The sequence below is a fragment of the Carcharhinus amblyrhynchos genome, chromosome 12 (assembly GCF_965287045.1).
Source record: "Carcharhinus amblyrhynchos chromosome 12, sCarAmb.v2.hapA, whole genome shotgun sequence".
NCBI classification, from domain to species: domain Eukaryota; kingdom Metazoa; phylum Chordata; class Chondrichthyes; order Carcharhiniformes; family Carcharhinidae; genus Carcharhinus; species Carcharhinus amblyrhynchos.
The window spans coordinates 59515825-59539473 of NC_137335.1; the positions used below are offsets into that span (position 1 = coordinate 59515825).

At 40.8% G+C, this 23649-nt stretch overlaps 1 protein-coding gene across 1 annotated transcript in view; it reads left to right on the top strand.

Annotated features, from left to right (window-relative positions):
* LOC145350461 (metastasis-associated protein MTA1-like) overlaps positions 1-23649 on the top strand; it is a 60454-nt gene that overhangs the window by 10380 nt on the left and 26425 nt on the right. Inside the window, exons 4-6 of the mRNA XM_080199661.1 lie at positions 3909-3940; positions 7699-7853; positions 23415-23450. Of these exons, the coding sequence (XP_080055787.1) occupies positions 3909-3940; positions 7699-7853; positions 23415-23450 (223 nt within the window). The remainder of the gene's footprint in view (positions 1-3908; positions 3941-7698; positions 7854-23414; positions 23451-23649) is intronic.

Consider the following 23649-nt stretch of genomic DNA (forward strand, 5'->3'; position numbering starts at 1 on the left):
AATCAGACATCAGTGGGGAAAATAACATATCAACGAGATGTGGGGGGGAGGTGGCATGGGGAAGTATCAGGTAAAGGGAGGTCATTTACATTGGGGGTTGTCAGGCTGTTGTGGGGTTGGACCCGTTCAGGTAGGTTACTGGGGGACAGGGGTAGCAGGGAAATCCCATGTGTGTGAGGGCTGGTGAATACCGTGGGGTATGGAGTGCTAGTTGGAGTGGTGTGGGTGATCCCCTGGGGAGTAGGGTGTATGTGTATGTGTGTTGGGTGATCCATGCAGAACCCGGCCTAGCTGTTTAAAATAGCTACTTTGAAGTTAAAAGTACGACTTTTTCTTTTAACTCTTTTGGTGTAACAATTGGTGAAAATCTGGCAGAATAATTTGAAGGATTCCTTTGTTGGATGTTTCCCAGCCCAACGTAATTGTCCAGAGGAACTTACTGGGTAAACACTTACCTTGGAACTTCCAGGATGGATACCCCAGCACGTCTTTGGTACACTCCAAATTTGGCAGTGGGGAGCCATGAAGTTAAGCAAATCAATCCACAAAAATATTGTTAATAACCCTATATATCTCATAATGTTAATTCTTCACTGTATGCTAAATGCATCCCATGTTCTGTCAGTTGAATGCAGAAGATCTATATGATTCACTCATGCTAACATTGTTCAAGAGTTGTGCCATTCTCTTGGTATAGAGTAAGGTTAAGTAAGGCTTATTTTGTATCTATCTTTACTATACAGCACATTAAGGGCCTTAGTGAATAAGGGCACTCTAATTAAAGTTAAATTTAGGAAGGCTGAAAACAGGTTGGGCCCTTGTAATTAAAATCCTGTTCAAAAGTAGACATCATCATACAACACCATTCAAAACAAATCCTAACACTTACATTTCTGTAGTGGGTAATGGTTCTTTATTTTTAGAATTGTCTACGATATGTGGTGCAGTGCTGAGTTTGTCCCAACTGGTTTGGAGGAAATTAAAATCACCCTCAGTGACTCTGGTTTAAGAATGGGGGCAAAATCAGCAGGGCTTGTCATTTCTGACAGCTCATTAGGTAGTACTTGTTAAGTCAGGGCATTATGTGGCTCTGCCCTCTTGTTAAATAGTTTGACAGCAGTCATTGTCCAAGCTTAAGTTAAAAAAAAAGACCCACCTGGGGAATTACCCGCGTGACTGCCAGCAGCCAAACAATTATTCTTTTTTTTATTTGTTTGTAGGACATGGGCGTCGCTGGCTAAGCCAACATTTCTTGCCCATCCCTGATTGCTCTTGAGAAGGTGGTGGTGAGCCGCCTTCTTGAATCGCTGCAGTCCATGTGCTGTGAGTTGACCTACAATGCCGTTAGGGAGAGAATTTCAGGATTTTGACACAGCGACTGCAAAGGAAGGGTGTTATATTTCCAAGTCAGGATGGTGAATGGCTTGGAGGGGAACTTGCAGGTGGTGGTGTTCCCATGTATCTGCTGCCCTTATCCTTTTAAATGGAAGTGGTTGTGTGTTTGGAAGATAGTGTCTAAGGATCTTTGGTGAATTGCTGCAGTGCATCTTGTAGATGGTACACTGCTGCTACTGAGCATGGTGGAGTGGCAGTGGAGGGAGTCAGTGATTGTGGATGTGGTGCCAATCAAGTGGGCTGCTTTGCCCTGGATGGTATCAAGCTTCTTGAGTATTGTTGGAGATGCACTCACACAGGCATGTGGGGAGTATTCCATCATACTCCTGACTTGTGCCTTGTAGATGGTGGACAGGCTTTGGGGAATCAGGAGGTGAGCTACTTGCCACAGTATTGCTTAGCCTCTGACCTGCTCTTGTAGCCACTGTGTTTATGTAGCGAGTCGAGTTGAGTTTCTTGTCAATGGTAACCCCAAGGATGAACCACCACAAAAGTGAGATGAGGGATAATTGCAAAGACTGGACTAATGTCCTTGGTGAGTTTTTGCTATGACGTGGATGTGCCGGTGTTGGACTGGGGTAAACACAGTAAAAAGTCTGACAACGCCAGGTTTTAGTCCAACCGATTTATTTGATAGGAAGAGGGAGTCCCCTCGAAAGCTTACTATCAAACTATTAAATTACTATTAAACTGTGAGTTTACTATCAAATAAATCGGTTGGACTAAAACCCGGTGTTGTCAGACTTTTTACTGAGTTTTTGCTAACCAGGCATAATAAAGTATTAAAAAATATTTGCAAGAATAATCACAGCTTTGTAAGATAAATCACAGCAGATAAATAAAAATGTGTAACTTCCTGATGCAGTTGTTTTATTTTAAAGGAACTAATAGCTCGCCAAGTTATTCCCCATTAAAAAAAATTATTGATTTTCATCTAATAAGCAATTGTTATGATTAATATTTTAGTTAAGTTACAATCCAATATTAATGATCCACATGACCCTGTGTGTTGCAGTCCACTATGATGGTAAGCTGCCAATAAAAGAAATTAAATATTGAACAAAAAATTCATAATATATGTAATAATAATTAGGAAAAATACTTTAATGCAGTGATTTTCAAAGCTGTAATCTTCTCTGGGTTCACTTGAAGTTGGTTAACCATTTATATTTGACCCATGGCGTTTCAGTTATCATCTGAATTCCTTAATGAAAGGGTTACTTTCTGCCTACTCCCAGATTCTTTGATTTCATATTCATTGGTAATTGTGTACTTCACTTTGTTTCAAAAATATTGTTAATTAGGTTCAGAGCATATCTGAAATAATTAAATTAATTCCACAGCTTGGATTTAATCAGACTAAAGATAGATTGAATTCAATAGTTCAAGATTTATTTTGTTTGAATTTTGATAACATTAGAATTAAGAGGATTTAAATTCCACAGTTGGCACATAGCTTAATGTTAATTACTTGTGCTCACAAAAAGGGCTGAGCTTCATTTTGCTTTGTGCACACTGGTAACCAAACACAGTGCACCAGAAAGAAAGGGACTTTTGTATGTTTTATTCTTATTTGTTAGTATTGGTCACTCTTATGCGGTTCTGCATATTTACTCTAAGAAAACAACAATTAATTTATTGAGAATGTGTTCTATTCAATGTTGTTTTCTTTTGGAATGAACATGCAAGTCGTATACTTCAATATTTATCCAAATGTGCCTGTATATTTATCAGGGACCTGAGTTCGATTCTGGCCTTGGGTGACTGTCAGTGTGGCGTTTGCATGTTCTCCCCATGTCTGTGTGGGTTTCCTCCCAGTGCTCTGGTTTCCTCCCATAGTCAAAAAATGTGCAGATTAGCTGGATTAGTCATAGAGTCATAGAGGCTTACAGCATGAAAATAGGCCCTTCAACCCAACTTATCCATGCTACCCCCTCTTTTAATCCCGAAGCTAGTCCCAATTGCCTGCATTAGGCCCAAATCCCTCTATACCCATCTTACCCATGTAACAGTCCAAGCACTTTTAAAAAGACAAAATTGTGCTTGCCTGTACTACTATCTCTGACAGCTTGTTCCAGATGCTCATCAGCCTCTGTGGTCATGCTAAATTGGTCCTTAGTGTCCCAATCTGTATGATTTAGGTGGATTAGCCATGGTAAATGCATGGGTTTGCAAGGATGAAGTGGGGCTTGGGCCTGTGTAAAATGTGCCTTAGGAGAGTCAGTGCTCTTGAGACATGGTGGGGCTGAATGGCCACCTTCTGCACTGTAGGAATTCAATGGTTATTCTATGGATTTTTCCTTTGTGATATATCAGTCAATCAGCATTCTACTTTCCATTTTTTATATTTTTGATTTTCCCAATTTATAATTTCTGAATTAACCTGGTATGGACTTCCATTGTGATTTAACTCTAATACAGCCAATCTCAGTTGTGTGCATGTCATGCAATAAGGTACTATAATGTTATACACGATTGTAACTTCTTTTAATTTGTTAATCCTAATCTTCCAGATGTTACAAATCACGTACAAGGAGCACTAATGGTAAGTGTGTTATGTTAGGAATACTTAACAAAAACTGAACTAAGCCTGTGGTTATTCTGAGTTGTTTAATTCTGTTCAATGTATCATAAATGTTTAAGTACATAAAATTAATAGTTCCTAATAGAACTATTGCATGATAAATGCCTTTCCAGTGGTGCCCTACTTTCTTCCACTGATTTGGTTAAGCATTAAATCCCAGGTGGCATACCTTCCTGTGTTTGCTCCCATCTTTTAAATGAACTGAACTCAGCTGAGTTCAGCTGAAACAAAGCTAAGCTCTTGCAAAAAGTACCTCTGGACTTAAGCTGGGCCCCAGTGTTTTAAAAATGACCAGCAATCCATATAATCCATGCTTTGATTCCTAACAGAAATCAGAAGTGGCACTGCTGCCTCACGGGGTCAGGGACCCGAGTTCAATACCCGGCTTGGGTCACTGTCTGTGCGGAGTCTGCACATTCTCCTCATGTCTGTGTGGGTTTCCTCTGGGTGCTTCAGTTTCCTCCCACGGTCTGAAAGATGTGCTGGTTAGCTGCATTGGCCATGCTAAATTCTCCCTCAGGTTACCTGAACAGGCGCCAGAATGTGGCGATTAGGGGGTTTTCTCAGTAACTTAATTAATGTAATCATATTTGTGACACTAATAAATAAACTTTAAGCAATAGCATTACTCATTTGAACAAAGGTCAATTCTTTCAAACATTAAATGAACTTTTATTTCAGTCAGCAATTTGAGCACCTAATTTTTGGTTGGGGCTAGGGGTAAGAGAGATTATATAAAGTGGAGGGTGGAATTAAACCTTTCCTCCCAAAATATTTAAGATACTGAATTTTGCATTTTGTATTTTGGAGTTTAATTACATGTCACACTTGTTGCTAATGGAAACAGTCTCAAGATGTTTGGATAAACTTGTCCGTGTGAAAAAAACTGAACATTGAAAATAGTCAGTCATCTGCCATTCCTTGCAAATAATAATAAGTTGTTTTTACTTATTACAAATTGACAAGAGAAATGCTCACAAACAAATGCTTTTCATTTGGCTTAACTTTTGTTTGTTTGGTACAGTACAACATACACCCTTGTTATAATATTGCGCTTTATAAAATTTACTGAATATTTACCTCTATTTTAACTTTCTTCTTTATTCTTTCATGGTATGTGGGCACCACTGACAAGGCCAACTTTTGTTACCTATCCCTAAATTGCTGTTGAACTGAGTGTCTTGCTCGACTGTTTCAGAGGGAAGTTGAGAGTCAACCACATTTTTGGATCTGGAGTCGTGTGTGGGCCAGACTGGATATGAATGGCAGACTTCCTTTCCTAAAGGATATTTGTGAACCAGATGGGCCTTTTCATTAACAGATGATAGTTGTCATGGTTACCATTATATGAGGCTTCCTTTCTATTCCAGATTATTAATTAAATTCAAATTGCATCCGCTGCTATTGTGGGATTGGAATCCATGATCATGTGGATTTTTGGTCCAGTGACATTACTAATACGCTACTGTCTCCTCCAATTTTATACAAATTGCTATTCTAAATATATCCATCTAATTAAAAATCTGTAGTCATTGGGTAAAAATTACTGAACAAGTGGAATGAAAAGTTATATTTTAATTAATCAATCAAATATCTAATTGATTAAACATGAACATATGAAATACAATATGATTCAGCCCATAAGTAACAATAAGAAATCAGTAAGCAGCAGAAAGTTCAAGTGAATCCCCAGTTAATGCCCACCACTTGAATGTAATTAGATGCTTAATTAATATAGAATTAACATCTGCAAGTATCAAGTCATTGGAAAATGTCATGAAGTTGATTTGATCCATGATCCTAAATGTTTGCTGCACTGAAATGTAATATTCATCATATAAATCATTGAGAAAAATTCTGATTAAAATTCTTATGCCTGTACAATGTTTAAAATCTACTTTTGCAAAGTCCAAATATGGTGACCAGTTCCTGGATATCCTCGTATCTCCTGTGCCCTTGCCTATTTTGTCTCCTTCTTATGGCCAGTGCAAATATTTGGTGTCCTTCTTGTTGCTTTTGCTTCTCAGCCTCCTCATTTGAGAGTTTGAACAGTAAACCCTGTGACATGCCCATATTTAGGACTGTTTTAAGAAAAATCAGAGAGCGCTTGTTGTTCTCTACAAACACTCTCTTCCAAAGTTTTAATAATTAAACAATATCCAAAATGGCCATCAACTTTGGCCAATAGAACCCCTGCATGTTAACATAAGTAAGCAGTGATATTATCTAATTTAGGTTTTTTTATTCATTCATGGAACATTGTCTTTACTGGCTGGCCAACATTTATTGCCCATCTCTAGTTGCCTGAGGGCAGGTGAGAGTCAACCACAATGCTGAGGTGTGGAGTCACACGTAGGCCAGACCAGATAGGGACGACAGATTTCTTTTCACAAAGAACATTAGTGAACCAGATGGGTTTTTCCAGCAATCGACAATGATTTAATGGTCATCAGTAGATTCTTAATTCTAGGTAATTTTTATTGAATTCAAATTCCACCATCTGCCATGATGGGATTCAAACCAGTGTTAATACCATCAGGCCTTCACCCCTTTAAGGATTCCTTTAAGTTCTGGTTCTAAAAGCTCGTTCCCACATGCTCCTCCCATGATATGTTGGACAAGAACAGGAAATCCTGTTTGAAGCATACACGAGCAGTTCCAGAAAAGGGCTGTGATTCCGGGGTAGGACCGTAATGATATTTAAATGGATCCTGCATTTGCAGCAGATGACCAGAAGAGGTCACCTAGATCAGAGGGCCAGGGCTAGCATGGTGTAGCTGGCACCTTTGACACTTCATCAGTGCATTACATTGCACTCAAAAATTGGACTTCTAGCATCTATTCTGGACCCCAAAGTTTTCGTAAGAAGAATCACAAATTAAGTCCAGATAGTTGCAAAATAACCCATAGGATTTGGTTAGGCTGAAGACTTTGGGCGGTCTTATCATAATAGGCTCGGCGACAGTAATGAAGTACATTCTTTCTGGGATCATTGTCTGATATTTTTTGAAATTTGATCAGGAGCAAAGGAAGTGAAAAGTCTGCATTTCTCCAATTGATTGTCTCAAAGTTAAATCACGCACAGGGTTCTTTTTTCAAACTAAAATGGCAGAGGCACGATTATTTATAAGACCATAAGATATAGGAGCAGAATTAGGCCACTCAGCCCATCAGGTCTGCTCCGCCATTCAATCATGGCTGATATTTTTCTCATCCCTATTCTCCTGCTTTTTCCCCATTACTCCTGATCCCCTTATTAATCAAGAACCTATCTATCTCTGTTTTAAAGACACTCAATGACCTTATCTCCACAGCCTTTTGTGACAAAGAGCGCCTCAGATTCACCACTTCCTGGCTGAAGGAATTCCTCCTTATCTCTGCTTTAAAGGATCGTCCCTTTAGCCTGAGGTTGTGCCCTCTGGTCCTAGTTTTTCCTACTGGTGGAAACATCCTCTCCACGTCTACCCCACCTTTCTTTAAAAAAATAGTTTTTTCTTGTGTTCTTTCAACTTCTGTGCATTTCCAAAGGTAGAAAACTCCTGTAAGACAACTGTTTGCTAAAAGAGTCTTATATTTGTGACATGAATGCCTAGAAAGGATCCGAATTAATTTTGCAGTGGCAAAGTAAATTAAAGGCCTTATGAACCAAACACTAGTGATAACACACTAACAAGTGAGAGCGATCTTTAGTTTTGTCTGTCCCCTGTCGTTTATTTCAGAGTACTGACCAATTCTCATACCTGGCCAATGGGAAAGGAATGATGACTACCATCAATACAATCCAGCCTGGCACCATTCCCGTCACCAAGAGACAACGACCAAACTGGATTGATGCCCCGGATGATGGCTTTTTTATGGTTACTGAAGAAACAAGGTGACTTCCTTTTTGAAAGGAGTAAATGCAAAAATCCTATATTGATTTGATTTCTTATTGTCACATGCATTAGCATACAGTGAAAAGCATTGTTTCTGTACAGACAAAGCATACTCCTCATAGAGTACATAGGGGAGAAGGAAAAGAGAGGATGCAGAATGTACTGTTATAGCCATTGCTAGGGTGTGGAGAAAAATCAGCTTAATATATGGTAGGTCCATTCAAAAGTCTGATGGCAGCAGGGAAGAAGGTGTTCTTGAGTTGGTTGGTACGTGACCAAGGGAAGAGGTAGAAGTGAGTATATCTGGGATGCGTGGGGCCCTTGATTATGCTGGCTGCTTTCTCGAGGCAGTGGGAAATGTAGACAGTGTAAATGGATGGGAGGCTGGTTTACATGATGGACTGCCTTTGATCACACAGCAACAGCACATTGTACATGTGAAGTCCATTTGGTTTCTGGTAAGGAGTAGAATTCACTTGTGGCCTTTGCAAAGCAATATAGAACATAGAACATTACAGCGCAGAACAGGCCCTTCGGCCCACGATGTTGCACCGACCAGTTTTTTTAAAAAAAAACACTGACCCACTAATCTAAACCAATCCCTTTTCGTCCATAAACCTATCCACAGATCTCTTAAACGCCCCCAAACTAGGTGCATTTACAACTGCAGCAGGCAGGGCATTCCAGTCCCTCACCACCCTCTGGGTAAAGAACCAACCCCTGACATCCGTCCTATAACTACCCCCCCTTAATTTAAAGCCATGCCCCCTCGTGCTAGCTTTCTCCATCCGAGGAAAAAGGCTGTCACTATCCACCCTATCTAAACCTCTAATCATCTTATACGTTTCAATAAGATCCCCTCTTAGCCTCCTTCTTTCCAGCGAAAACAACCCCAAATCTCTCAGTCTCTCCTCATAGGACCTCCCCTCCATACCAGGCAACATCCTGGTAAACCTCCTCTGCACCCTCTCCAAAGCCTCCACGTCCTTCCTGTAATGTGGGGACCAGAACTGCACACAGTACTCCAAGTGCGGCCGCACCAGAGTTGTGTACAGTTGCAACATGACGCTGCGACTCCTAAATTCAATCCCCCTACCAATAAACGCCAAGACACCGTATGCCTTCTTAACAACCTTATCTACTTGATTCCCAACTTTCAGGGATCTATGTACACATACACCTAGATCCCTCTGCTCCTCCACACTATTCAAAGTCCTCCCGTTAGCCCTATACTCAACACATCTGTTACTCCTACCGAAATGAATTACCTCACACTTCTCTGCATTAAACTCCATCCGCCACCTCGCGGCCCAGCTCTGCAACCTGTCTAAGTCACCCTGCAAACTATGACACCCTTCCTCACAATCTACCACACCTCCGACTTTGGTGTCATCAGCAAACTTACTAATCCACCCAACTATACCCTCATCCAGATCATTAATAAAAATTACAAACAGCAGTGGCCCCAAAACAGATCCCTAAGGCACACCACTCGTAACCGAACTCCATGACAAATATTTACCATCAACCACCACCCTCTGTCTCCTATCTGCTAGCCAATTCCTGATCCAAGTACCTAGATTACCCCCAATCCCATACATCTGCATTTTCTGCAGAAGCCTACCATGGTGAACCTTATCAAACGCCTTACTAAAATCCATATATACCACGTCAACTGCCTTACCCCTATCCACCTCTTTGGTCACTTTCTCAAAGAACTCAGTAAGGTTAGTAAGGCACGACCTACCTGCTACAAAACCATGCTGACTGTCTCTAATCAATTCATTACTCTCCAAATAACTATAAATCCTATCCCTAATAATTCTTTCTAAAACCTTGCCCACAACAGAAGTAAGACTCACCGGTCTATAATTCCCGGGGAAGTCTCTGTTCCCCTTCTTAAACAATGGGACAACATTCGCTGTCCTCCAATCTTCCGGTACTATACCAGGGACCAACGATGACCTGAAGATCAGAGCCAGAGGCTCTGCAATCACCTCTCTAGCCTCCCAGAGAATCCTAGGGTAAATCCCGTCCGGACCAGGGGACTTATCTATTTTCAAGCCCTCTAGAATATCCAGCACATCCCCGCTATCAACTGCAATACTGTCTATTTTACACCCCTGCACCCCAGTGTCCTCCTCAGCTACATTCATGTCCCCCTGCGTGAACACCGAAGAGAAATATTGGTTCAATGCCTCTCCAATCTCTTCCGGTTCCACACACAACTTCCCTCTACTGTCTGTAACTGGCCCTAATCTTGCCCTAACCAACCTTCTGTTCTTGACATACCTATAGAACGCCTTAGGATTCTCCTTAATCCTATCAGCCAAAGTCATCTCATGTCCTCTTTTAGCCCTTCTTAACTCCCTCTTCAACTCCCTCCTAGCCAATCTAAAGCTTTCTAATGCACTACCTGAGCCCTCAAGCCTCATCCGAACATAAGCCTCCTTTTTCTTCCTAACCAACGAATCAACTTTTTTAGTACACCACGGTTCCCTAGCCCTACCAAATCCTCCTTGCCTGACAGGGACATACTTATCACAGACCCGCAGTAGCTGTTCCTTGAAAAAACTCCACATTTCGGACGTTCCCAGTCCCTGTAATCTCCTAGTCCAACCTATGCTTCCTAATTCTCTCCTAATAGCCTCATAATTACCCTTCCCCCAGCTAAAACTACTGACCCGAGGTTCATGCCTATCCCTTTCCATCACTAAGGTGAACGTAACCGAATTGTGGTCACTATCACCAAAATGCACACCAACTTCCAAGTCTAGCACCTGGTCTGGCTCATTACCCAGCACCAAATCCAATATAGCCTCACCTCTAGTTGGCCTATCTACATACTGAGTCAAAAAACCTTCCTGCACACTTTGAACAAAAACTGATCCCTCTAACGAGCTAGAGCTATAGCAATTCCAATCAATATTAGTAAAGTTAAAGTTCCCCATAACAATTACCCTATTACTTTCACTCCTAACCAGGATCGTCTCCGCAATCCTTTCCTCAACCTCTCTAGAACTTTTTGGAGGTCTATAAAAGACTCCCAGCAGGGTGACCTCTCCTCCTATTTCTAATCTCCGCCCATACTACCTCAACAGACAAGTCCTCATCAAACTTCCTCTCTGACACTGTGATACAGTCCTTGACCAATAATGCTACCCCACCCCCCTTTCTACCTCCTTCTCTACTCCGACTAAAGCATTTGTACCCCGAGACCTGCAACATCCATTCCTGACCCTGCTCTACCCATGTCTCTGAAATGGCCACAACATCAAAGTCCCAGGTACTGATCCACGCTGCAAGTTCATCCACTTTATTGCGAATACTCCTCGCATTAAAGTATACGCATTTCAAACCCTGCTCCGCCCCACCCCCACAATGCCGTGCGTTGCAGTCCCCATCTATGCCCCCCTCACTTTCACCCCCTCTACTCAGGATCCCACCCCCCCTCTGAATCAGTTTAAACCACTCCGCATAGCCTTCACAAATTTACCCCCCAGGATATTTGTTCCCCTCTGGTTCAGGTGTAAACCATCACTCTTATAGAGGTCCCACCTTCCCCAGAATGAGCCCCAATTGCTCAAGTACTTGAACCTCTCCCTCCTGCACCATCCCCTCAGCCACAAGTTCAAACTTTCCCTCTCTCTATTCCTCTCTAAACTATCCCGTGGCACAGGCAAGAGTCCAGAGATAACCACTCTGTCTGACTTGGCCTTTAGTTTCCACCCCAGCTCCATGAATCTCTGCTTAATATCCCCTTCCCTTAGCCTCCCTATGTCATGTGTCCCCACATGAATTATAACTTGGGGTTGATCTCCCTCTCCCCTAAGAGTCTTGAATATCCTCTCTGATACATCCCGGACCCCAGCCCCTGGTAGGCAACACACCAGCCCTGAGTCCCTACCATCACTACCGACTCTCCTATCCGTCCCCTTAACTGTGGAGTCCCCAATCACGAGGCCCAATCTTTTGCATCCCCTAACCACCTGAGCTTTTACAATAGGCTCACCCCCAGAGACCTGCTCCCTTTGGCTATCCCCAGTTGATTCCTCCTCAACTGTAGCCTCCAGGACCGAAAACCTATTTTGGAGGGGAACAGCCCCAGGGGATTGTCCCCCCACTTGCTTCTTTCCCCTCCTCTTGGCAGTGACCCAAGACTGATTTCTAGGAGTGACTATCTCCTTATAACTCCTATCAATGTCCACTTCTGCCTCCCGAATTATGTGGAGTTCCTCTAATTCCACCTCCAGCTCCTTTACACGCTCCTACAGAAGCTTCAATCTAACACACTTCTTACAAGTAAAATCCCCTGAAACACTACTGGAGTCCCTCACCACATACATCCCACAGGAGATGCAGCACACTGCCTGAACTGCCATCCCTGAAACAATTACCAGCAGAAAAAAAACTTTCCCACACTTATAATTTAGGTTACAGGAGGTGGGAGGGTGGGATTCTCTACCAGTGTAGAGGATCGGGTATCCTCTCTGCGCTAATTTATAGGATTAGGGGCTCAAGAAAAAAAAACTACAACTACCGGTAAGCGTCCTAGTGACGACTTCCAGTTTCTAACTAATTTTAAAAAAATGCCGAAAAACTCGCGACTTAAACTAGAAATAAACAGTTAAACAAAATAAACAGAAAAATGCACCTTTTTTGCTGCCTCTTCACACGCCCAAAAATCGCTGCCTCTGGATACTGCTCCTCAGGAACATATACTTGCAATTAGTGGAATCCTGCATCATGGGGATGCCTAACAATCCTAGTAATGCCACATTTTCTTCCTGGCAAGGGATATTGACATCGTTAGCTCACATTGAATATAGTCACCTCCCTGGTGTACAGGGGATGGCAAACCACAAGTTGTTGCTCATATCTCCAGTTGCAGTCTTGAAGGAGTCAGATGCATGAAAGTTCAATCCCAAGCTTGCTCTGAGGTTTAGTTGAGGCTACAGCAGATGACAAGTTTCAGTAAAGTGTTGTAATGGAAGCGCAGAAATCCCGCACTCTGTTTGTCACTAAGGCTGAAGTAAGAGAGTGGCTCCTTGGGCTAATATGCCATCCAATGAGAGCCCAATCCTTCCCCTCCCTCTTCTATCATCCTATTTTGCTCTTTAAGCTTGTGAGAGTGGCAGGGATTGTGGGGGGAGGTGCAGTGAAGGTGTTTATCATTCTAACTGTTAATACATATTCAGTTATACATACATGATTGAGAGGGTTGAGGCTGAAATGCTTAGCTTCATAATGACAGCACTGGTGTCATGATCTGTCTACTTTGCATACTTCTTGTGAGCATTCACTGCATATCTCACCAATCTGTCGCATTCGCACCTGGGATGACATTTTGGGCCCCAAAGAATAGTTGCTTACTGATCAGCATTTCTGACTGCCCAATTTCAAATTGTAACTTCTTTCAAATTTAGGTTTCTCTCCTCATTTGTTCTTCCCGAATTTCTGTGGTGTGGAGCAGTGAAAGGCAATACTATGGCCCTCTCTCTATAGATCTTTATCAACATAGCACCATAACTGAAAGATTAGCATCCTTCTATCTGTGAGCATGGGAATTGAACTTTAGAACTTTGGTGAGGACAAAGGAGGTCATCTGCTGACTGCTTTTAATGGCCAAGTATGTTGATTCTGGGAAAGCAAAGTCGGACACTAGTTATCTTTGTAGTTAATTGATTGGAAATACATAAAACTGCCCACACTGCAAGAAAGCATCTGGCCTGTGCCCATTTTACCTGCCATAATTTCAGTTTGTAAATTGTATAAATAATTCTATGTTCTTTCACTTTTGAACACTGGAATGACAGTGCATTGAGCCGCATCAGGCTTGATTTAATAATTATAATCAAAGAGAAAACTGAAAATGCAGAGAACTTTAAACATTAATAAAAATTCTAGACACATTCAGCTGTTTTAAAATGGGTCCATGCATTAACAAGTCTATTCTTTCCACATAAAATGACTGGCCTGAGAATTTCTAACTATTTGATATTGATTTGGAGTTGGGAAAGCTGTGCTGCATTCAATTATGTGTTAAATCCTAGGGGAAACTACAGTAGTACCAAGAAAATAAAGTTTCCCCTAGGAAACTACATTCCCCATTCCCAAAGTGACTGACTCATATAGTGTTGCAGTTCTATTGATGCAAACATCTTTTGAGTGCTACATTCAAGTACTACAAGCCCGATATTGGCAAGCCATTCACAGTCAAGTGCAATTTTCCATAAGAGCATTATTTTTTATTTGACATTGTTGTATGTTTTCAAGAAGGAGTTAGATATAGCTCTTGGGGCTAAGAGTTCATAGGATAGGGGGAGAAAGCGGGAGAAGGTTACTGAGTTTGCTGATCAGCCATGATCAAAATGAATGGCAGAGCAGGCTCAAAGGGCTGAATGGCCTACTCCTGCTCCTTTTTTTATGTTCCTATATTAGTGATCAGGAATGGGAATGTTGGCAGAATAGCCCCACAGTATTTCCAAGCCTACTCCACTGGATTGAAATTACTTACTTCAGCATAACCCACAAATTAAACCTGGGATGATCTTGATGCATGTGCATTAGGACAATCACCTGAATGATTGTTTGACTTCATTGTAGATTGTTGAAGAGTACTTCTTGGAATAGAGTATCTACCATTATTAATAGGTAGAGCAGAGACAATTAGAATGTAGTAAATGCTCAATCCCCTTTCCTGCTCTCAACCCCAAAAAACTTTACACCTACATTTTTCCTCTGATGATTTTGAGGGGTCAGCATAAAAGTGCATGTTTTAATTAAATTTTAAGGGGCAGCTTTACTATAGATTTTGTGTCGGTGTAACACAGCTCCACAAGATAAACTGCAGGTTTTGTAGTAGAGCACATCAAATGAACTGAATCATTGCGGAACAACCTAAGGCCAGTATTATAATTGCACTCAGCACTAAGCCAATTTTTATCACTTTTTAGGCAGTCCATTTAATTCCCTTTAAGTTTAACATGGAGCTTTTTGATTTTGGAACTGCTGAGGTAGTTCTGCTGAGGGACTTGAGGCCCTCCAGACACATGATTGGAAAACAGTGGGAGTAAATAGCCTTGCAAGTGATTGCCAAGAGTCAAACCCTGATCACCTGGATGCAATGCTGCAATGAGTTTAATGCCCTCGTGTGAGTGTTCAAGGTCAGTGAATTCATCTTCAAATGAAATATCTTACCAACTCCATTACTGGCTTCAAATCGTAGTCAATTCAACATCCTCACCACTCACCCAACAATTTCTATCAATCGGGACTCATACCGAACACTCATGTGTCACTGCACTTTCGTGTACTTAATATTGTTCCAGGCCACAGATCCACATCTCACAGTTTGCATGCTGTTCGAGAATGACAGACACATCATCTAAACGTATTTTGTGGCATTTACTGACCTCTCACTTAGAAGAGAAGGTAGCACACAACTAGAGGCAGTAGGAATTAACCAGCTAGTGAGAGTCCCATTTCCATGATCTTATCCACATGCTGGCACTGGCCCCTATTGGAAGAGTCAGTGTTAAAGCCATGGCCAGTGGTAGAGCTAAATCCATTAAGCATAATCATATCCTCATACCTAATGCTCCTTCTCACATACTACCTCTCCCTCATCCCATAATCTCTTATGACTGATGAGCAACAGATGGTGTTTTTTTTTGATCATGGCTGATCAGCAAACTCAGTAACCTTCTCCCGCTTTCTCCTCCTATCCTATGAACTCTTAGCCCCAAGAGCTATATCTAACTACTTCTTGAAAACATACAACAATGCCAAATAAAAAATAATGTTCCTATGCAAAATTGCGCTTGACTGAAAAAACATTTTTTTTTACTGTCCCCTCTGCCCTCAGCCTGGCCATACCTTCGTGCCTGTTCCCTTTCATATACCCAAGTGGTATAACCTACCCAGGAGGAACATTAAGAAGATATCGAGGAAAACACGTGACTTCACACTTACAGCCACCTATCCAGACATCACCTATATGAGCGGCATAGGGGCACGATTTGCACATGGTGAGACACTGAGTACAAGTGCACTGTGCTAGGATAGGGGCAGGAATAGCTGGAGGATGAGATGATAAACTAGTTCAGCATCAGAACATTCAAATTATAAATTTAATGGACCAGGCTACAGAAAAAAGCTTAATATATGTGTTTATTAATATATATAAAGGAAAGCATTGATAGTCTGTGTTCAATGTCAAAGGAGCATGCAACAGTCAGCATCAACTTGGCACAGGGCTTTGTGAACAACTTGAGCCCATCATTTCTGATGGCCAGTGCTACCAACACACTTGTGAACCTAACTATGCAATACAATGTCATGGTCAATGTCTCATTATGACATAGGCAGCTTCCACCAAAAGTCAGTAGAAGCATTCAAGCTCTGTCGTTTTGGCTATGGATACCAGTCTTTAAAGGAAGTGAAAGGGCATCACAGCAGCTCAGCAGTTTGCCCTCCATTTAGGCACCACCTTGAGGGCATAGTTCTGCAGAGCATGGGCCTGCTATCCTCTCTCAGGGTGATAGTATTCCTTATCCCACCCCTGTCATTCCACCAATGCCCTTGCTGTTTGTTGCCTGCTAGTTGGACTACCCAAACTTCCACCATCTGTGTGGGGATGATGTATACCATGGATGGGTCTTCCAGGCCCAGAACTCTAGAGATCAGCCTCCAAGATCATCTGCAGTCTCTCTTACTGCATATCAACAATCTTCCACTGAGGTTGCACTGAGACAAGCAAAGCCACATGAAAGACATGCACTAATGAATGTATAAAGTTTAAGTTTGATTTGTCTGGGTGTACATAAAATACAAGGTGATTACATTTAGAAATTTGATTTGCAATGTTAATTTTGTGTTGGCTTTTTTTTTGCACTATAGCCATGATGTGATGGTTAGTAGTAAAGGGAAGGTAAGGAGTGTGGGACTGTTGGTGAACAGGAAATTTGGATTTAGGTTACTGAGATCATAACTTGATTTGTTCTTCATGTGAAAGTTGGGAAGAAAGAGGATGCATAGCTTGCAGACTCCCTCTTTCTTCCTCCACTTCCATCTTCTCATCTTTCTCTTCTTCTCCTCCTCCTTATGCTGTTCTTCCTCAGCTGCTTGTCCTAAAAGGTGGCAGTAAGGACTACTCCTTCATGAAAACAGAGCTGTGTAGAATTCATCTTACTTCACAAATCTTGAGATCTGTTCAGTTGAATACGGCAGGGCTCCTCCACAACTATCCCAGCAGGGGAATTGTTGCTTCTGGATGCCAATGGACCACTCCTCACATTTCTTGCAATAAAATGGCTGCATGCTGCATGCTTGTGGGTGGGTTAAGAATTGGAGTCACCAGACGATATCCCTTTTCAAGCATCGTCACCCCACGGTTTGCATTGCTGAAAGACAGTTGACATACTGGATTGCTGCTGAATGAAGGCGTCATGACTATTGCCAGGATACCAAGTATTGACCTGATATCCCGGCAATATGGCCAGGCACCAGCTGGAGGTTGAGGAAAAAGAACCCCTTTCAGTTTGTGCACTTGGCAGAGTTGGCATGTGATACTTGCAGAGTAATGTGCTTGGAGTCAATGGCATCAATGCCATGGAGCACCTTGCTGAATCTTGTGCCCATTTGCCAGCTTTTCTCTAGCAAGAGGGAATTTAAGTTGTCTTACTTGGAAAAGGGAGCCTCAGTGCACTTCCTTTGGCAACAATGTGTTGGAAACTAGCTATTGCGGCTAATAGAAATTTGCCATCATGCGGGAACAGCCCTTTCCACAACTATCATCATCTAAGGCATAGAAGGAAAAAGAAGCATAAAAATTAATTGCCACAGTAACTTCACAACCATTGTCAATGTGGTCAGTCCTTGACGTGCTCTGAGGTTGCAGCACTGACTGCATTGATTACCTCCATAGTGAAGCACAGATGTCTCAAACATCAATTGTTGCTGACATTTAGATAGGAGAATTCCTCCCTGAACGCTCAAGACATATACGTCTCCTGCAAGTACCCTTTTCCCCCCACTCTCCCTGCTTTTTAGCCCTTTTTTGGCAGCTCATTTCATTTTGTATGGCCTCTGCTCTTCCTTATAGTTATGCTTGATTCTAAGATGATGTGCACTTTTGTCTAGGAGCACCTGGTCTTTGCAGAAGTCTTAAAGTCAACAATTGTCTGAGGACTTGTGACACTAATAAATAAACTTAAAAAAAACTCAAACAGCATGTCCCATATGGGAAATTATATAATCAGACTCTATATTATATAAATATTATATAAATTATATAAATAAATTATATATAAATTATATAACCAGATCATTTTATAATCAGACTATGTATCAGAAACATGTCATACCTGTTTCTCTGAAGCGCTGGATTAGTTAGGTTGTTATACATTTAGAATATTTCTCTGATAAATCACAAGGATGACGCAATAACTCTAGATGATGCATTAAATCACCTTCTGACATAATTGAATCTTCTGTTGAATCCAAGTTTGCTTTTTAAATCTGCTTCATTATTGCTAAATATTGTGCTGCATTGTACTATTTCTGACCAGGAATTGTAAAACTGATTTAGAAAGTAACATTCTTCTTCCATTGATGGATCACGTTTGTTAATCTCCCTCTATTTACTATGCCTGTCTCAATTTTGAGAAATATTGTCCCCCAGACAACAATTATTAGAAGCTTGCTTTCTTGAGCAGTCAGATGGTACACTGATTGGTGCATGAAAATACTGCATTATGGATTGAAGGATACAGTCAGCTTAAAAAAAAAAGCCCTCTGCTGAGTTGCTTTGATCGACAGGCCATCTATTAGAAAAAAAATTACCATGCAATTTCAATAGATTTCTTTGTCAATGGTCTCTAAGGGCTGCATTACAGTTTAGGTCGTTATGAATGCTTGGCTGAGTTTCAAAAGCAATTCACATTTTGATTGACACTTTAAAGAGTTGATTAAAGAATTAGTTGTTGTGTTTATGGATTCTAAGTTTGTTTGTGATTGTAACCAATTAAATACTTGAGGGAACTGTGGTTTCATAAATGGGAAGTATTTTCCCAGAATCAAATGTACATAATGGAGAGCTCTATTAGATTGTTAGATTTTTTTTCATCTCCACGTATCTCCTGAGGTCTGCCTGTGGCGGATACTGTATGAATGGCTATGGAGATGGCGTGGAGATATAAAGAGGCACCCATGCATCCATGGAGGATGCATGGGTGATTTGAGTGGGCATGGGGGTATGACTTGGCATGGAAAGGGCATGGGATTGGGTGGGAGCATGAAGTGTAATGAGGAGTGAGGGATGCAGGGCCCAACAGCTCCTAAAACAATTAGGGACAAAGTCCTGGAGAACTGAGGCGAGCCTTCTAACCAGCCTGCCCTTGTATCTTCCTACAATATGTTTTTGGGCCAGTGCAGCTGGCTTATTCCTGCTCCCACTTCCCTGGAGCAAACAAGATGTGTAAAGAGGTTCTCTGAACCAAGGCGGTTCTGCCAAGTCAAGAAATTACGCAGTACAAGCTACATACCTCAGCAGTGAAAATCTCAATTTATGGGTAGAATCCTCTGGATCTTGCAGGTCCACCAAAATCAATGAAGTCTTGAGAGGATTGCCATATTTTATGGCCCTATCTCTACCGCAACAAAATTGTAAAATTCTGCCCCACACCTTGCCATACTATCTACTTTCCAAATGGAGGGTGGAACTGCAGAGCATTTTGTGAATTAATGGGGATGATTTCAGTATGTTATAGTGTCTTGTAGTGCCTTGCTTTCATTTCCATTTTACTTGTGATTTTTGATCCTCATTTTCACATTCATTGCTCATTTAGATGTTTCACTCTAGAAATTACCAACCTTAGCAGATAATTGTTTAAAATCTTCAGAGGGTATTTCTCTGTTAGTAAAGGCATTAATTACATGAGCAGAAGAACATAGCAAATAGGAACAGTCGTAGACTGCAAGGCCCATTGAACCTATTTCACCATTCAATATGGTCATGGCTGACTTGGGCTTCAAGTTCATTCCCCTTCCTCCCACCCCATCCCTATTTCCTTTAATTCCCTGAGAGACCAAAAATCTATCTATCCAAGCTTTAAATGTAATCAATAAAGAAACATTCAGTTTCTGGGTAGACAATTCAAAGATTCACAATCATTTCAGTGAAGAAATTTCTCCTCACCCAATCCTAAATGATCAGCCCCTTATCCTGAGACTACTCCCATGTTTTATGTTCCTCAACTAATGGAAACAGAATCTCTCAACATGAACCCTATCAAGTCCTTTCAGAATCTTGCATGTTTTAATGAGATCACCTCTCATTCTTCTGAACTCGGAAGGCCAACTTCTCAGCCTCTTATCATAGGACACTGCCACCCTCAATCACAGGGACCAATTTCATGAGCCTTCAGTGTACCGCCTCCAATGCGAGCATATCCTTTCTTAAATGAGGAAATCAAAATTGCACACAGTATTCCAGGTGCAGTTTCAACAAGACCCAGTGCAACTTCTTCACTCCTGTACTCCAGCCCCCTTCTAATAAAATCCAACATGCTATTTGCCTTCCTAATTGTTTGCTGCATCTGCATGCTAACTTTCTGCATTCCTCGTCCAAACACAATCAAGTCGCTTTGAACATCAACACTTACAAGTTTCTCACCTTTCAAAAAACATTCTGCTGTTTTTTATTCTTATGACCAAAGTAAATAACTTCACATTTCCCTACATTATACTCCACCTGCCATTTTGTTGTCCACTCACCTAACCCTGTCTATATCTCTTTGTAGCCTCTCTGTGTCCTCTCCCTATTTAACCTTTCCACCTAGTTTGGTGTCATCAGCCAACTTAGATACTCTATTCTTTGTAATATGGATCAGCTAAGATTTGTTTTGATTGTCTTCATTACGTAACAGCCATATATTGATTTCACTGATTTAACAAAAATGTTCACTAGATACTTCAACAGGAAGTCTTACTCCTTCAAAGATCCGCGCACCTCCAAATCTAGCCTCCTGCACAACTTGGCTTGTAATTGCTGCCCCATTTGCAGCCATGTCTTCAACTACCTCGGCCCTAAACCCTGGAATTCCCTTCCTCCTCCTTTAAAATGCTCTTTTAAAACCCATCTCTTTCACCAAGCTTTTGGTCATCTTTCTTAATAGCTCCTGATGTGGCTTGGTGTCAATATCTTTAGATAAAGCTCCTGTGAGGCTCCCTAGGAGGTTTTACTATGTTAAAGGCGCTATATAAATGGAAATTATAGTTGCATGTTTAAGATCAGATGTTTTGATGAAATTCTACGCTCATCATGTAGAAGCTGCACATTCTTGGGGAAAACAATAATATTTTCCACTTGCCACACTGCAAATAGCATTGCAGATACCAAGGTCAGACATAGCACAAGTTTTACAGCTCCCTCTGCACTGCCCCAAAAGTATACCTTCACTCTTAAGATTTTTATTACATTCCCCACAACAGTTCTTTTGAGGCCTCTTTCATTGTAAGTGCTAATGAAGTTTTAATTGTTATGGCAGGCACAGTTTTGAACCTGGGGCTATGTATGTTTGAGCAGCAGGCTTGGGAGTACCCAGCCACATTTCAGCTGGAACTCTTATAGACAACACAGAGGAAGCTTTCATTCCATTAATTAAGTTGAATTCAAACTAAGTTCGCTGAGATGAAAGAATAGTTATGATCAATGTACCAGATAGAAATGTTTTTACTTTTTCAATCTTCTATACTCATTGTGCAATAATTAAGGGGAAATATACATCCACTTGCTTTGTAATCAGGACTATTTATGCATTTATGTAGTTCATCTGTTCTGAAATTACTGTGTCCAATTTCTTTAGAAATCAAATATTTTTAAATTTGGATTTGACCTCTTATTTTCCACATAATCATGGTACCATACAGCAGCTAAGGACTACATACACATTGTGTAGCCCTGACCATTCATTATTTTGCATGTAATTTCTTCATTCATAATACATTTCTAAATAAATTAATGCATTTACTAATATTTAACAACATTGAGTTAATCTTGAGAATTAACCTAGCGGTAAAATTTGACAATGCTTTAGATTCCACGTGGTTGCTGATGTACTATGCATATTACTTAATCGGTAGCTGTTGTTCGAGAAAAATTGATCTCTTTACCCCATGGAAAATGTATGATATATTTGTCCTTTTAAAATACAAGGAATATTTTGTTTACTTATTGTTGGAACTGGTTACTAATGAAGTTAATTCACAATTTTTAAAGCCTTTATTTTTCAAGTATGCTAAATGTTGTTCTTCCTTTCTAATTTCAATTATGAATTAACACTGTGTTGGCTTTTCCTTAGGTTCTTTCTGTAAACTTATGTTTTGAACCTTTAAAAGAACCCTTTCAAAAATACTTAATCTCAGTTTCAATACTTTCTCACTCCTGGTCAGTTTCCTTTGACAGATTACATGATGCGCTGCTCTACTTCTTAATCCTTAGTAGAGGAGATTACAGGTTGGCTGAATTTCAGTATATTTTGGAACTGACTTGAAATTGGCAAGTAGATTATTGGAAAAAGGATACCATAGATTTAAGTGGTAAAAAGAGACAGAATGAAGATTAAAACCTCAACCCAAGATCCGGCTTGGCTTGTTAAAATCTTGAGATTATTGAGTTGCTGGCTTTTAAGAAATTATTTTCCAGGCTGCTGCAGTGGGTAAATCCAAATTCTTACACATGAACATCAAGCTGCTGAGGAAATTCCTCTGGACTGGGAATCAGCTCCCCCTGCTGTTTAGTTTAACGTCAATGCAACCTGATTAAAATAAATCCTTATTCCTGGCTGCGGGGTGTTGGAAATATGTTTGTGAGTTCAGTGGAATAGTTTCAGGCTTGTATTTTAGGAACTCTGAACACTTAGAAAGTCAAGTCCAAGTAATGTTTTAAAAAGAAAACTCTGTCGGCCGGTGCTCAATTCCAAACGGTGAGAGTTAGCAGCAAGTAGGGAGTCCAGCTGTAAACCACCTGCCAAATCTGAACGGAATTGCTAGCTGCTTTGTCGATCACTTGTAAAGTGGAAAACGTTAAAAGAGAAGGGAAAGGTGTGTGTTGTTACATTGCCAGTTTGAAACACTGTTCTCTGACCAAGGGTCATTCAGTCTCAAAACATTGGCTCTAATCTCTCTCCACAGATGCTGTCAGACCTGCTGAGTTTCTCCAGCATTTTGAGTGTGAAACATTATTCATGTGGCTGTTCTATCACATTTTCACACACTTTAGTAGCGCAGATGCTTCAATAAATTGATTCCTAGGAGCTTCTGCTTTTTTTTGTAAAGGTGCAAAAAGAGTTTCTTAGCTGGCGTAAAGATCTATTTATTAAAATGGTCATTCAAAACCTTCCTCATACAGTTACTGAGTTATAGTCCCAAATATTGTTCTGACTTGGATTAAAGTAAGTTTAGGGTAATAGCTATTATTAAGAATGTGCCAACCTTGTTTGAGGTCAGCTGTAGAAGTTTATTATGGGCAGATGATGTATGATACTTTTGTTTTACAGATGGATGCCCAGTTCCAGTTTCCCTACAGTCAGGAAGTAAGTTGTGCATGTGGGAATGGCATCTATGCTGCCTCTGTATTTGTACGTGGTGTGAACAGGCGATTGTAAGAAAGCATTAGCTTTCATTTGTAGTGTCTTTCATGACCTCAGATTATCCCAATGTATATCATTAGCAATTCAAAATGTATTTTTAAAGTGTAGTCACTATTTTAAAGTGGGGAAATGCACAATTTGC